The 13,682-nt window shown below is 34.6% G+C and overlaps 2 protein-coding genes across 2 annotated transcripts; one reads left to right on the forward strand and one right to left on the reverse strand.

Moving 5' to 3' along the window:
- Positions 1-1,751: 1,751 nt before the first annotated feature.
- Positions 1,752-8,458, reverse strand: LOC145603146 (uncharacterized). The gene is made up of 5 exons (XM_081659278.1): positions 6,572-8,458; positions 4,610-5,596; positions 4,045-4,270; positions 2,698-2,840; positions 1,752-2,232 (listed from the first exon to the last, which is right to left on the reverse strand). The coding sequence occupies exons 1-5, from the start codon at positions 8,120-8,122 to the stop codon at positions 1,966-1,968; spliced, it is 3,174 nt and encodes a 1,057-aa protein (XP_081515404.1). The 5' UTR covers positions 8,123-8,458; the 3' UTR covers positions 1,752-1,965.
- A 1,166-nt stretch (positions 8,459-9,624) lies between these two features.
- On the forward strand, positions 9,625-11,751 carry LOC145603158 (uncharacterized). The gene is made up of 3 exons (XM_081659287.1): positions 9,625-10,554; positions 10,778-10,843; positions 11,124-11,751. The coding sequence occupies exons 1-3, from the start codon at positions 9,720-9,722 to the stop codon at positions 11,159-11,161; spliced, it is 939 nt and encodes a 312-aa protein (XP_081515413.1). The 5' UTR covers positions 9,625-9,719; the 3' UTR covers positions 11,162-11,751.
- Positions 11,752-13,682: the final 1,931 nt, after the last annotated feature.

Genomic DNA, 13,682 nt, shown 5'->3' on the forward strand with positions numbered 1-13,682 from the left:
GTATCATATAAATTGTAACATGTGGTAATTTATTGATATGGGAGTGTTTATTTATTGAACATATAGTATAAGTAGAATATTAGAAATAATGGTAAGAGTAAACTTTAGTGATTAGTGATTGGAGAGTTAACCAAAGTGATGGTAAATGGGCCATATGATTGTCTGTAATTTCTGCTTTACATGTATTAATATAGTGGTGGAAATAAAGATATGTCAAAGATGATTGGAGAGTTTTGAGCTTTATAAAGTTGTGTTGATGGAGGAGAAAAGAAAAAAAGAAGCTTAAGATATCATGTTACTATACTGTGAAATAGTTATCACCGACAGCTTTTTTTTTTGTGTGTGCACTGCACAATGTACATGAAGGTTTATGGTTATATTTGGGAAGGAATCATGACATGTTTGAAGGGTTTTAGAATGTGATACAGATCATTTATGGAACGAACGGGCGCACTAAGGACTTTTGTGGTTTTAAAATAGTTGCACGACTTTAATTTTTAATTTTGATTCATAGTTATAATCATTAATATATACGGAGTATATGATAATCGACTAGTAAAGATAATTTAATAAAAAGAAAATGTTGTAAATATGCATTGCGACAAAACATAACAATTTGATTTTTGAGTAATACTCTAGGTTCTAGTGTCATCAAGAGTTGTGAATAGCAATGAGGTATGAACAAAGGTTGTAAGTTCTTTACTACATATATTTTGTTATTTTACTTGTTCATAACTTCATATTAGTAATTACTCCTTCCACCTCAAAACATTGTCCGTTCTATTATGAGATATCAAATACTAAGGATTGAATATGCTCTTAAACATAAAGAAGCAATACCCTTTCAATAATTTTGATTTTATAAATGTGACTTTGAAATTGGGTTCAATAATATTGTATGAGTATTAAGTTAGGTTATGTTTAATCAAATCAGACAATTATATTAGAATAGACCAAAAAAAAAAAAAAATTAAAAAAAAAAAAAATCAAATATGACTTATCTTTCGAAAAATTATAATCATAACACCTTATTTCAGATGAAGAGAACAACGCCTAACTAGTAGTGCTCCGTAGTATCATATTGCATTTAAATTTGATTCTCCAAGGCATTAGTCTAATGTGCTTCCCTTTCACCAGTTGAGTGGAGCATTATCATTTGATTGTGCAACACTAAAGTAGTGCAGTGTAAAAGTTGTTGACATCATGTCAAAGGTGGTTACGCTCTTTCCTCTTCGTTATTCATTTTTCTTTCCCAATGTTGATACAACTACGAGTACTTCACACTTTATACAAATAGTGAAAAGCTTAGTTACTCTTCAAAGATGTTTAAGTGACTCATTATTTTATTTTTGTCCGAATAGAGTTCTAAGAACTTTCAAATTACAAGACTCTTAGGCGTTTTCATGGATCAAATTGGTGAAAATATAGGATAATTACTCATGGTTTAGTTTAAGTTTAGATAGTTGGGTAATCCTCGGTCTGCTATCAATTAAATTCTTATGAAAAAGCGAAGAATATATATATATATATATATTCTACATCCGTTACATATTATTTGCAACGATTTGACATAAAGTAGAGAGGAAAAATGTCTAATCGTTGCACATAATATATAACGGAGGTAGTATATTCTAAAGTTATAAATAATAAAAAACAGAGGTAGTATATTTTTGAAAAGAGGATCCAATCTTCAATACTCAAGTACCAAAGGTTATAGAGGATCCAAAACTGACTATTCAACACAGCCAAAATAAAAAGAATAAATTATTCACTTTACAGCAACCATGCTTCTATAAATCACACTAAGGAATGAGACAATATCAGTATTAATACTACAATTTCTATACAAAAGAATGGCCAAAATTTTATGATGTCATCTTCAGCTTTACATTACAGATTAGTGAATAATAGATTAATAGATACATACAAAGATGGTAATATGTTATAGTTACAACTTACAAGGGATCAAAGTGAGGTGCTCGGAAACGATCCCATCAAGATCACATTATCATTATCCTTGAGTCCCTTTTCTTGTCTTGAAATTGAGAACATACGTGAAAGGAGTCCGGATTTTGGATCAGATTTCTTCACCAACAATGACGAAAATCCTGAAGCACTGCCAGCGTTTGCAAGCGGTTTCAGGACTGCTCCACATGGGCACTCCTGGAGTTTGTTGAGGCAATGCTTATGAAAGACTGATTTACAAGACTCGCATCTCTGAATTTCCTCTTCCTGAAATATAATTTACGGAATGACTAGAAACAGTAAGAAATAAAAGAATAAGGTATACACTCAATAAGAATAATAATAGTAAACAGTCATTTCACTTTTGTGATATCAGTTAGACAAGTCAAAGACACAAGTCTATAGATAGCGGCACTCTTACATTTTTGCATTGCTAGATCTCAGCATACTTTTCATTCAAGTCCTAAATAAGTGTTCCTAAGCCATTTACTGATGTCAAAAACCAATATTCAGATTGAAGTATACCTTTTTTTTTTTTTTTTTTTTTTGTGGGGGGTAGAAAGATTGAAGTATACTTGAAAGTTAAAATATCACAAGATATCAGCTGATAAGTTCCTCTCTTAGTTTTCCCTCGACTTTTATTTCCCCTTTATTCTTGAAAAAAGCGAGATTTCAGGTGTGGAGATAAGTTATTGAGTGCTTGAGATATAAAAATGCAACAAACATTTATACCTGAAAAGGAAAGATAAGAGAGGATGGGTTATCACAAGTTTGTCGAGCACCACAAGAAACACCAAGGTCGCAGCACTCAAGGCATAACTCTGTGATGTGCTCCTGGATTTTCTTCGACACAGCTTCTAGAATCGCCGGAAGTGCTACATAAGTGCAAAGTCAAATATCAGCTCATCTTAGTTATGCAGGGAGGATAGTAGACTTTCTATCACAGGTCACTCGCAGCAAAAATTAAACTATACAAAAAGAAGGGGGATAGAAGAAATTGAATTTTTAAAATCAGAATCATCCAGCAGGTCAACTCTTCAGACTTCAGTTATTTACTGATAACTGCATCTAGCCATGTAAGCAAGTGTCATCTCGTACTATCCAGTTTTTTTAACAAAAAAAAAAGGAAACCACACACACACACACCACACCATGCACGTGCGTGCGCCATACAGCTCTGGCCCATAAGTTGGAAATATTACAAACTTAGTAGTACTACGTATTTATCGCACAGCTGTGGCCTATAAGTTGGAAATAACACAAGCTTAGTAGTACTATGTATTTATCTTCGGAATGTGCAGCTTAATCAGAGCCTTGCAAGTCACAATGTATGATCAAGCCCAAAATTATACAACGTAAAATGATGATAAAAACTCAAAAGAGCATTAACCAATAAAAAAAAAACAGGCATGAGTAATAACATGCACAAGACACACAGAATTTGACTCATGTGAGATGGGAGAGTCTTGGGAGCTTAATATATCAGCAAAGACCTGAAATCAAAATCTCAAATTCTTGTTTCTTAATCAGGCAGGTGCTATTATTATACCCAAGTCGTGATTAGAGAAAACATAAATATTACAAAGCCAGAAATTTCACATTTTCCCAAAACTCCCAAAAGTACATTCCAACTTCCAAAGAGAGAAATTCAAGTTTCCTAAAATCCTAAGTGAAATACACACTTAAAGATGATTAATATGACTTTGCTAAAGCTTTCGACCAAACCAATCTTTATTTTCAATTACTTTCTTTGAAAAATAATACCAATCCTCACACTTATGCCTTACATTCATCTTATCAGTCAGATGCAGAGTAATCATTCAAAAACTCCAAATAACGAGAATCCAGAAAAGGGTGAGACCTAAACAAAAAATTCACATAGAAGGATGCAGAACAATGATGTTGCTTGGAATCCCCATGGCCTCATGCAATCCACGTATTATGATAAATGCAAATAACAATTCAAATATCACAGTATAACATTATACATGTTGCAATAGTACCTATTTCTTGGTTTTTTTTTTTTTTTTTTTTTTTTTTTTTTTTTTTTGGTGGGGAAGGGGGAGAAGGTGGTTATACCTGCAAATGCTCCTTTTGAGAGATCATCAAGATCCCTTAGTGCAAAAAAGTCATTACTTTCAAGAAGATATTTCCGGTATCCAAGTCTTCTATAGATAGATCTACGAAAAGAGCAACGAATGTATGGAAGCATTGCCCCAATTTTCCTCCTAATACCCACAACATGGAGCAGTGCAGGGACACGAGAAAAGAGTAAAGGGTTTGCTGCACTCACACACAGCATTGGCTGCCAAATGAAGAAACAAGTCATCAAGCCCAAATCCCAATATTAATATACATAAGTTGAATAACTGTCAACCACAACCTGGAAGCAGATACCCAAGCAATGGCAACAACAAATACAGACAGTAGAATAGGCAACATAAAGCACCACTAGTAAAGAGACTATAAGCTTGATACAGCTATCAATAACACAAAATGCTAGAGCCCATTCTTAATCCATAATTTTATAGATCGAAATTTGGACAAATAAAATTAGTTGTAAGAAATACCCATTACCCAGAGTATTTAATGAAGCTCCAGGCAAGATTGATACTGTTGAAATTTATTAAGATTCTCAACTAACCTTGTCAACAATTGAATCCAGGAATGACTTGGCCATCTGAGAAACTGGGTATGGAGTAAAATCCCAGTTATGTAAAACTCTGGCTGGCAGAACTGCAGTTTCGTTTGTATGACATGAAGAACAAAATAGCTGGCCAGTATATTCACAAAGTCGTGGTTTACCCCAACCAAAGGTCTGCACAATTCCTAGCATGCGATTCTTACCATCACCAAAATGTGTATGGCACCCAGCACATGTATAATGCTGTGTATCCAGAAGCTCTTTTACGGACTTGTGGGATTGAATATTAACTATCAGTGATATGGTCTTCCCTAAACTAGGAACTCTTTCAGTATATGTTCTCACATTAGATTGTCGCGTCACATCATTTGACCGAGAGGAACTCATAAGATCTTCTGGCGGAGAGAGAAACCAAATCAGAGCACTTGGAGGACTGGAACAATACCTGGATTGGAGAATGGAGCATAAACATTCTTGGATAAGAGTACTTCTCTCTGCAACGACATTTGGAGATGTGTTACCAAAGAATTTTCTGGATTCTTTGTCAACAGAAAACCACACAGGTGGAAGATTCCATTTTCGAGCAGCAAATAATGTTTTTAATTGAACATAGAGTGCATAAAAGTCGCGATATCGACGCTCAACCTTCCATTGATCCTTGCCACTCCAAACCTGTATTATGTATACAGTGTATTCCTTCACCCCAACCAATCTTTCACTAAGTGGAATATCTCCCTTTATCTGCTTGGCACCCACTACCTCAATCCCATCAATCCTAAGTGGATGACGAATAACAGGGTTGCCATCATCAAAACCAGAAGTATGAGCAATGGATTCACCGTCTCTTAAAGTTGACAAGTGCTCAGATTGGAACTCAATATTCCCCTGCTTCAACCTCCCCACAGGAGATTCACGTGTTTCTAACAAAATCTCTTCCATTTCATGTACAAAATCATCATAAAATGCATTCATCTCCAAATCCTTTCCCTACAAAACAATATCAATTGAAGTCTAAATTTCAGCAGTCCACTAGAGGCGAGGCAGAAATGCTCTTTTTATGTAAAGATTATATGACAAAGATAAATGTTACTTAAGTTTAGATCATTGGATTAAACACACCAATCATTAGATGAATGAATATATAAGAGAGAAATTAATGAGCTTAGAATCAGATTACCTCTGAGACCAACGAATCCCCATCCCAAACAAACAAACAAAAAGGAGAGAGGGAGAAAGGACAGAAAAACTAGCCATGAGCTATTCATTAACTTGAAATGTTTCTATGACTTCATGGCTTATTTACCTCCATCAGAAATATTACCCCAGTCATATCGTCCATTCGTCCCATACGTCATTCATTAACTTGAATTATATCAATTACTAAAATTAAGCAGAGCCGATCATAGTAAACATATGAACCAGCAATTGAATTTCAAACTTTGTAACAGTAGGACTGTTCTGTTTGTTAGTAGTTTTGCAACTTGAGGTTGGTAGTTAGCATATGCACCAATTGGAAAAAATTGCTGACTTGCGTCAACATTCCTAGGGCAGTGATGATAACTAAAAGATGATTGGATAACAATGATGTGTTGCAAATGTTGTGCTAGCAGGAATTCCCATGCAAACCTAACATATATGTTAACAAAATAGCAACACGTCATGTTTTACTACGGTAGTGTCGGAAATCTTTGTGTATTTTCTAAGAAATAAATCAGCTAAAACCTAAAAGTACAGTCAGGTTTTATAAAAAATTTCCTGAAACATTCTGACTTGGTGAAGTCTATACCTTAGCTCATGAAAGTAATGCACCATAAGATATTACCAAAGAGCTAATTCTATTAAACCACTGACAGCAATGCAATGATAGTAACTGACATACTCAGCATTAACCAAATAGACAACTATGTCAAGCCAAAGCAAACTAAGCTAAAAGAAGCTGTATCTCTTCCAAAATTGACATACCTTGCTGCTTGTGGTCTGACCTCCACCTAGATTTAAGTCACCATGTGTCCTCCCCTCTTCACTCTCAAGCCACGTCAAGGCTGATTTTGACACACATCCCTCAGAAGATTCCACTTGAGCACCTTGAAGGACATCCAACCTATACTCTCCATGAACATAAGCTTCACCTGCACCATCATCAGGCAGAGGAACCAAGAATTTCTGTGGAATTGGGTGGTCATCATGGCCACTTTTTGTATCACGAGTAATATCCACGATCTTCCTTTCTTTCTCATCTCTCATGGATTCAGTATCTGCCACAGCATGCAACGTAGCACATGGCTTTTGAAATACATTGTACACAGAACAATTATCAAGATACTCATCCAGTTCATCATTACTGGTAATCTGTTTGCACCTTGAAATGTCCCCGGAGCCCTCTGTAGCCCCTGCTTCCATAATTTTTGAGGAATGAGTATTCGTGGTTGAACTAAGAGAACACTCTGATGATCTATCAACTTCCAGGACATCATTGCGGTCCGTAGAAACATCCCTTGAATTCCTTTCTTCCTCATGCCAATGAAATTTTTCATTAGATATTGACCTCATCAAAGCCAAATCTTCAGAAGTAGTTTCTTTTTCACTTGATTGCTGCCGCAACCAAAAACTATCAGAAAGTTGTGTTGTATTTTCCAATCCATCTAACTCAAAGTCATCCCAATCATTAGATCCAAAAGCCACAGACGAGTTCATAAGCACCGAATTCCCACATCCGACATCAACATCACTACGATCCACTACATTTCTCACATAATATGCATTATGCTGAGATCCTTCATCCGAACCATAGTTAAACATAGAATCCTCACCCTCAGAGTGATCATACCTAGAAGACGACTCATCCTGTTCTCTGCATCTCTCATCCTCCATCTCATCTGCATGATTATCATCCAACAAGTTCTCAGCAGCACTTCTTGCAGCAACAACTCCTTGCAATAGCGCATGCTCCACACTTTTTAGAAGTACAGCTAAATTTTCTTTCTTGCCTACCTCCCCATCAAACACCTTAGACCCTTTCAGCTCGGCTTCACCCCCCAACACTCGCATATTTCCACAACTCGTCGAAGAAGTCCCCCCTTTATCCAAAGCCACCATCTTCCCCTCAACCCCACCCACCACAGGGCTCAAACCTTCCCCCTCCCCTTTCGACTCGTGAAAATTATCACTCAAACTATCACCTAAACCCGACTCCCTAGATAATAATGACCGCGTAATCCCCTCAAACTTTCTAGGAACCCTCTCCCCACCCAAACTAAAACCCTCCAAACTCTTGAATGACCCAAAATCAGAATCCAAAGAATCATGGTAAAACCCCATTGAACTACACACACTAGGAGTACCCATAACCGAATTCGCACTACAATATCGATCAAACTCAGATTCTCCACACGAAGAATACTGTGAAGAAACTGGAGATAACACATCCCCAATTTCCCCACCATCAGATTTCTGAAACCCACCACCCAATTGTTCTGGAGAGGTGACTTCCTCACTAATTAGCCCCCTCTCCATTGAATCTTCAAGTGAAACTCAACAAAATTCAATACATAATTCAGAAATTAAAGCTATACCCTGATTTCAACTAATCTGGGAATTGGTGATTTCTTATAGTATATCTACTTGTACAGTCTAATTTAAGTATAATTAAGCAAAATAATTGAATTCAGAAAGTGGGTTTGATTGTATTACCTGAAATATTGAGACAGAAAGATAAACTGGGGATGCAAATCGATAGATTTGACCTTTGAAGGAGTGAGATGATGGGGGAAAAACCTGAGGATGGTGCGAATGTTTTTTTTTATTTGTTTTTAATGATTGATTTAAATTCTTGCTAATTTGGTATGATGGTTTATTGGTAAGTGATTAATGTGCACTTCCTTTTGGTGTAGGCACATATTACGGTTAGCAACTAGCAACTAGCAACTAGCAAGGCCTTCCGGGTGCCTAAGATTTACAAGTGGAGCCGTCGAGGGGACAATCGGGCCGATCAAGGTTGGGTTAGGGATTAAAGAGGCTCTGCTGTCCGGCTTGCCTACCTCTTGAAGAGAATCAAGCCAAACATTAGATTGACTTTTGAGCCTTGCTACATGCCTAGATCAAGTACATGTATACAAAGTATATGTAAATATTCTTATCCATTAGTATCCAATCTCTCCTAACAACCCGTCAAAAAAAAAAAAACACTCATAACAAACATGATTTACCGACTGGGTAAGATTGAAATCCCTAATATCTATTAAGAGTTTCACAACATAAACAATTCGACCTCGTGATGAAAAGGGGTCAATTAACCATATTGGAAAAAAAAAAAAAAAAAAAAAAAAAATTGTTGATAATTGTTCAGTGTACAAATTGTTTTTTTTTTTTTTACCAAATTGTTACCAGAATAAAAATTTCTACCAAATTGTCGCTAAGGGTATTTTTTTGCCGATAAAAAGGAGAACAAGTTATGTAGTCCCCCAACCCTAGAATAATTGACATTGTCGAATTTGACACACACTATTGATAATTAGTAAAAATTATAAGTATAAAAATTCTATAATTAAATAAATACTAGTAATTGTATATTATTAATAATCTATTCATCATAACGATTTCGACAAATATGCTTAAAACTATATTTTTTCTTATGTATAAATCACTAATATTAGTCGAAATGAATTAAGTGAATAATGTAAAAAGTCAAAATATTTTACTTAAAAGAATACGAAGGGAGTACTAAGAATACAATACTTTAATTTGCCTTTGAATGAGCTTTTCTTCAAGACTGAAGATGGACAGTAATAACATAATTAAAATTGTTTATATTTAACATTTATTATCCCACTCAAAAAGAAGTGATAATCGAGTTTAAATTAAAGACCTAAATTCCTTCCGTTAAAAAAAAATTAAAAAAAAAATTAAAAAAAAAAAAAAAAAAAAAAAAAGACCTAAATTCCTTAGCATACTAGCTAGTTGCTATGACACATAGAATAAAGCCATTTTTGCTTGTTTGCTTACTACCACAAGCAAAGTATCCATAAATTCTCTAGCCTCACTTCTCCATATCATCTTCATGTAATTAGCATTTCCCACCCAATAACTCTCTCATACATACTAACCAATAACAATGCATCATATATTGTCCTTACTCTTTGCACTATTATTAACAATCCCTTCATTTCCTTTGTGTTCTAGTTATAACCATAGTAACACTTGTAGATCCTATTGTGGTAACATATCGATCGACTACCCATTTGGGCTCAAATACGGGTGTGGTCACCCTGGCTACCGCGATCTCCTATATTGCATCAATGATGTCCTCATGTTACATGTAGCTTCAGGGTCATACCGAGTTTTAGACATTGATTACACCTTCCAAGCCCTTACGTTGCATGATCCTCACTTGTCGACGTGCAACTTGATTGTGCTTGGGTCCAAAGGAAACGGGTTCGTGGTCGAGTCGTGGCGAGCCCCGTTCTTGGCTCCGGCACCGGATAATGCCTTTTTGTTGATCGGTTGCTCGGCTAAATCTCTACTCTTTCAAGGACTTCCATCTAAGCACTTGGCTTGTAGAAATGTTTCGGGTTTGGGCTGTGAAGACTATTATAGGTGTCCAGCTTGGGGATCTTTCGGCCCAAAAACATTGGGCCTGGGCCCACCAGAATGTTGTGCAGTGGCCTATGGTGATCTTGGGCCAAATCAAGGTATAAATCTTACTAAATTAGATTGCCAAGGGTATAGTAGTGCTTATAGCTTGGCACCTTTAAGAATTGATGGGCCACACGAGTGGTCTTATGGCATACGTGTGAAGTATTCGGTTCAAGGACACGATGCGTTTTGTAAAACGTGTGAAGCTACTCGTGGCACGTGTGGATATAGTGGTGATAATGGTAGTGAAATTAGAGAGTTGTGCTTTTGTGGTACTCGGAATTCAACATCAAGTTGTGACTCTATTACATCAGGTGAGTTTAACAAATTTAAATTGTACAAATCAAATTTCTATAAAATACGTAGTTATTACTGTTATTAGTTAATTGTACGTTTTAAACGTAAAGTAAAACGTACATCAGGTTATATCTAGTTTTACATACAATTTGAGTAATTTAAATTTAATATATAGTTGACAATTGTAGTTTCAATTTTGACAATAACCAACTTCTAATACAGTACCGTATTATTTTGCAGTTGAATCAATGATATCAAAAGCCATTACTTTGAAAGCCTTGCCATGGAATGCCATAGTAACAATATGTGAGTTTATTGCAATCTTTAATTTCCTCCACTTTATTCATTATAAAAAAGGGAAATTGTTCGGTATGTGTTTCAAATTTAACTCCCTTTAGACTATTGCTTACATTTTATCAAGTATATACGTGTTTTTATAAGTACAAAGTATGTACGGGTTTTTTGAATTTTCCTCACGAATGAGGGTTTTCTAATGTTATTTTTCTCTTAAAAAAAAAAAAGTGAAAACTGAAAGTAGGGAGTATATTTTAACTAATGCAGCAATAAATTACACAAATTTATGCAGGTATTCTAATTTCAATGGATTTATGGAATAAAGGTTAAAAACAATTGCAAATTGAAGTTGCCAGATTCTAGCAGTGCACATGAACCGATGAACGTGCTCATGTGCAATCCCCATTTACATACGTACAAGCTACTGAGAACATTGCAAATGGTTGTCTTTTTGGTAGAATGTAGTTACATTTTCATGCAACTTCTACAAAGTATTTTTCTTTATCTTTGTGATGATTTGTAAAACTTCTTGTATAATTTATTTAGGGTTGTGCAGAGTACGGTCTAGACTGCACCAAACCGCAATTTTGCAGTTTGGTGCGGTTTGCGGTTTGGAAATTACGGTGCGGTTTTCAAATTTGACCAAACCGCGGTTTTGCGGTTTGGTGCGGTTTCAAAAAAATTTCAAACCAAACCGCACCGCAAACCGCAATTTAATGCAAAGACTCTTATATGGAAAGAAGACTCTTATATTGTATTTATATGTACTGAATTGTGTGGGTCATTATTAAGAAAACCAAAGTTTTCCTTTCTTATTACTCTCCATTTCTTGTGCTTTGGAGTTGTAATGGAGTGGTTGTGGTTTACTTAATGATTTTGCTCCATGTTTGCCTTGGCATGTTACTGGGTCACTATTAACATTGAAGTAAAATACTACTTCTTTATTGAATTATTTGCATAGTTGTACAATTTTCAAGTAAAAATTTCATAACAAAAGATTAGCAAATGATCATTATTTGTGAGGTAAAAAAAATTATGGAAATGGTTTATAATGATGAATGATAATTCTTGAAAAACAATTGCAAACAAGTGAATTAAAGAAAAAAAGTTCCTGTTCTTACTTGGCAAACGCAGGTCTAGGCCGCACCCACAAACCAAGAGAGAGAGTCTACTTCTCAAGTCCAAGGAGCTTCATCCCAAAACCATAAAGCAATAGGAGGAGTAGCCCCTTAGCCTTATAAAGTGTTTAACTCTCTCTTCTTCAACCAATGTGGGACACTTACATGTGGTGACACTTGAGAGGTTTATTATTCAACACTCCCCCTCACATGTAAGGTCCCTTTTAACTAACACCTTCACCTTTATTAATTAAGCAAAGCAAACATGAATATTGCCTACATACTCTAAATTACTCAACAGTAGTTAGTCGTGATTAATATCTCAATTTTCTATAATGTTATCCGCATTTAGTAGTAGATGTAGATCATTCGAATATTTGATGAGCATCTATTAGTTAGGTAAACATGACAAATTGTCAATACACATGCTTAACAACTATACGGATATAATGCTAATACACATGCTTAACAACTAGCACACGTATAAGTTAATCAACTATGCCTAAAAAATTTAGCAATTAAATTAGTCAATGAATCTTATGAAGTGCCAAAAAAAAACATTGAATTCAATAATGATGATTGATACGAGTAATTAAGTTTGGTGGGATTTTCCATAAAAATGTGTCCCACGTGATCGTAACCTCGCATGATTTTCCTAAAAAATAAATAAATAAATAAACTTTGGGCTAAAATAAAATCTAAAGCTGGACCCACCTTAGTGATCGTAGGCCCACTTAACAGAAACGAAAGGGCCTCATTGTAAGAAAAACATACATGTGCAATTTACCCACTTACGTTTAATTGTAGCAAATGAAACCCAAATTATTTAATACTAGTATTGTGCACTAAACATCTATAAACTATATAGTACATGCAGTACATCATAACATCATTCATTATTTAAACAAATTCGTAACAAACATTCATATAGTGCTATGCCCACATTATACTCCATATTTCTTACTATTTCAATTAAATTGGTGTAATTAAGCGAGATTAATTAAGTATGATGATTTTAAATTTTTAATGTTGTTTAATCCGGATAAATGTTGTCATATTTCAGTGCGGATAACTTTTACTACGTATGTTTTGTATCAACTGTATGAAAATGTAATGATGATTTCAAAGTTTTTGGTGTAGATTCTTATAATTATGATATTTATATATTTTTTAAAAAAATTTGCTTAAATTTAATGCATAGGTTTTGATTGCACAATTATAAATAAATAAATTAATTAATAAAGGTTGCGGGGCTAATTTGATACAATCATACAAAAACTAATGGTGGGGTTAATTTACACATGCACTCAAAAGTGTTGAGGCTCTACTAGGCCAATGAAAAACTCCTTACTTTGATAATTTGGCAAAATCTATAGTTAACATAATAACATGTAAGAAAAGTAATTCAACACCAAAACTCATAGAATGCATAGAATCTAGAATATTTTGGTAAATAAAAATATAAAATATTCATATTTAGAATCAATGCATATTTAGAAAGAATATGCATAGATTTCTTTCTCGATTTTGGCTTAATTAATTTGAAGTGATGCACCAAATCTAAATTGAATGAAAATAGAAACATAAGCTAAATGCATCATCTATTTTATTGTAAAAACTATTGTTTTGATTATTAGATAGAACACTAGTTATTGATACTATCCAATACTCCAATAGTTTTGATTAGTGGATAAAATAATGGTTATTAATACTTTTCAATAGTTTGTATGGAT

This window comes from Chenopodium album, chromosome 2 (genome assembly GCF_948465745.1).
Source record: "Chenopodium album chromosome 2, dcCheAlbu1.1, whole genome shotgun sequence".
NCBI lineage: Eukaryota > Viridiplantae > Streptophyta > Magnoliopsida > Caryophyllales > Amaranthaceae > Chenopodium > Chenopodium album.

Coding starts and splice junctions, on each gene's coding strand:
- LOC145603146 (XM_081659278.1), bottom strand. CDS start 8,122: ATGGAGAGGGGGCTAATTAGTGAGGAAGTCACCTCTCCAGAACAATTG. Junction 4,271..4,609: donor TGGATTCAATTGTTGACAAG/GTTAGTTGAGAA, acceptor TTCATTTGGCAG/CCAATGCTGTGTGTGAGTGC. Junction 2,233..2,697: donor CTCTTATCTTTCCTTTTCAG/GTATAAATGTTT, acceptor ATTATATTTCAG/GAAGAGGAAATTCAGAGATG.
- LOC145603158 (XM_081659287.1), top strand. CDS start 9,720: ATGCATCATATATTGTCCTTACTCTTTGCACTATTATTAACAATCCCT. Junction 10,555..10,777: donor TTGTGACTCTATTACATCAG/GTGAGTTTAACA, acceptor ATTATTTTGCAG/TTGAATCAATGATATCAAAA. Junction 10,844..11,123: donor GAATGCCATAGTAACAATAT/GTGAGTTTATTG, acceptor AAATTTATGCAG/GTATTCTAATTTCAATGGAT.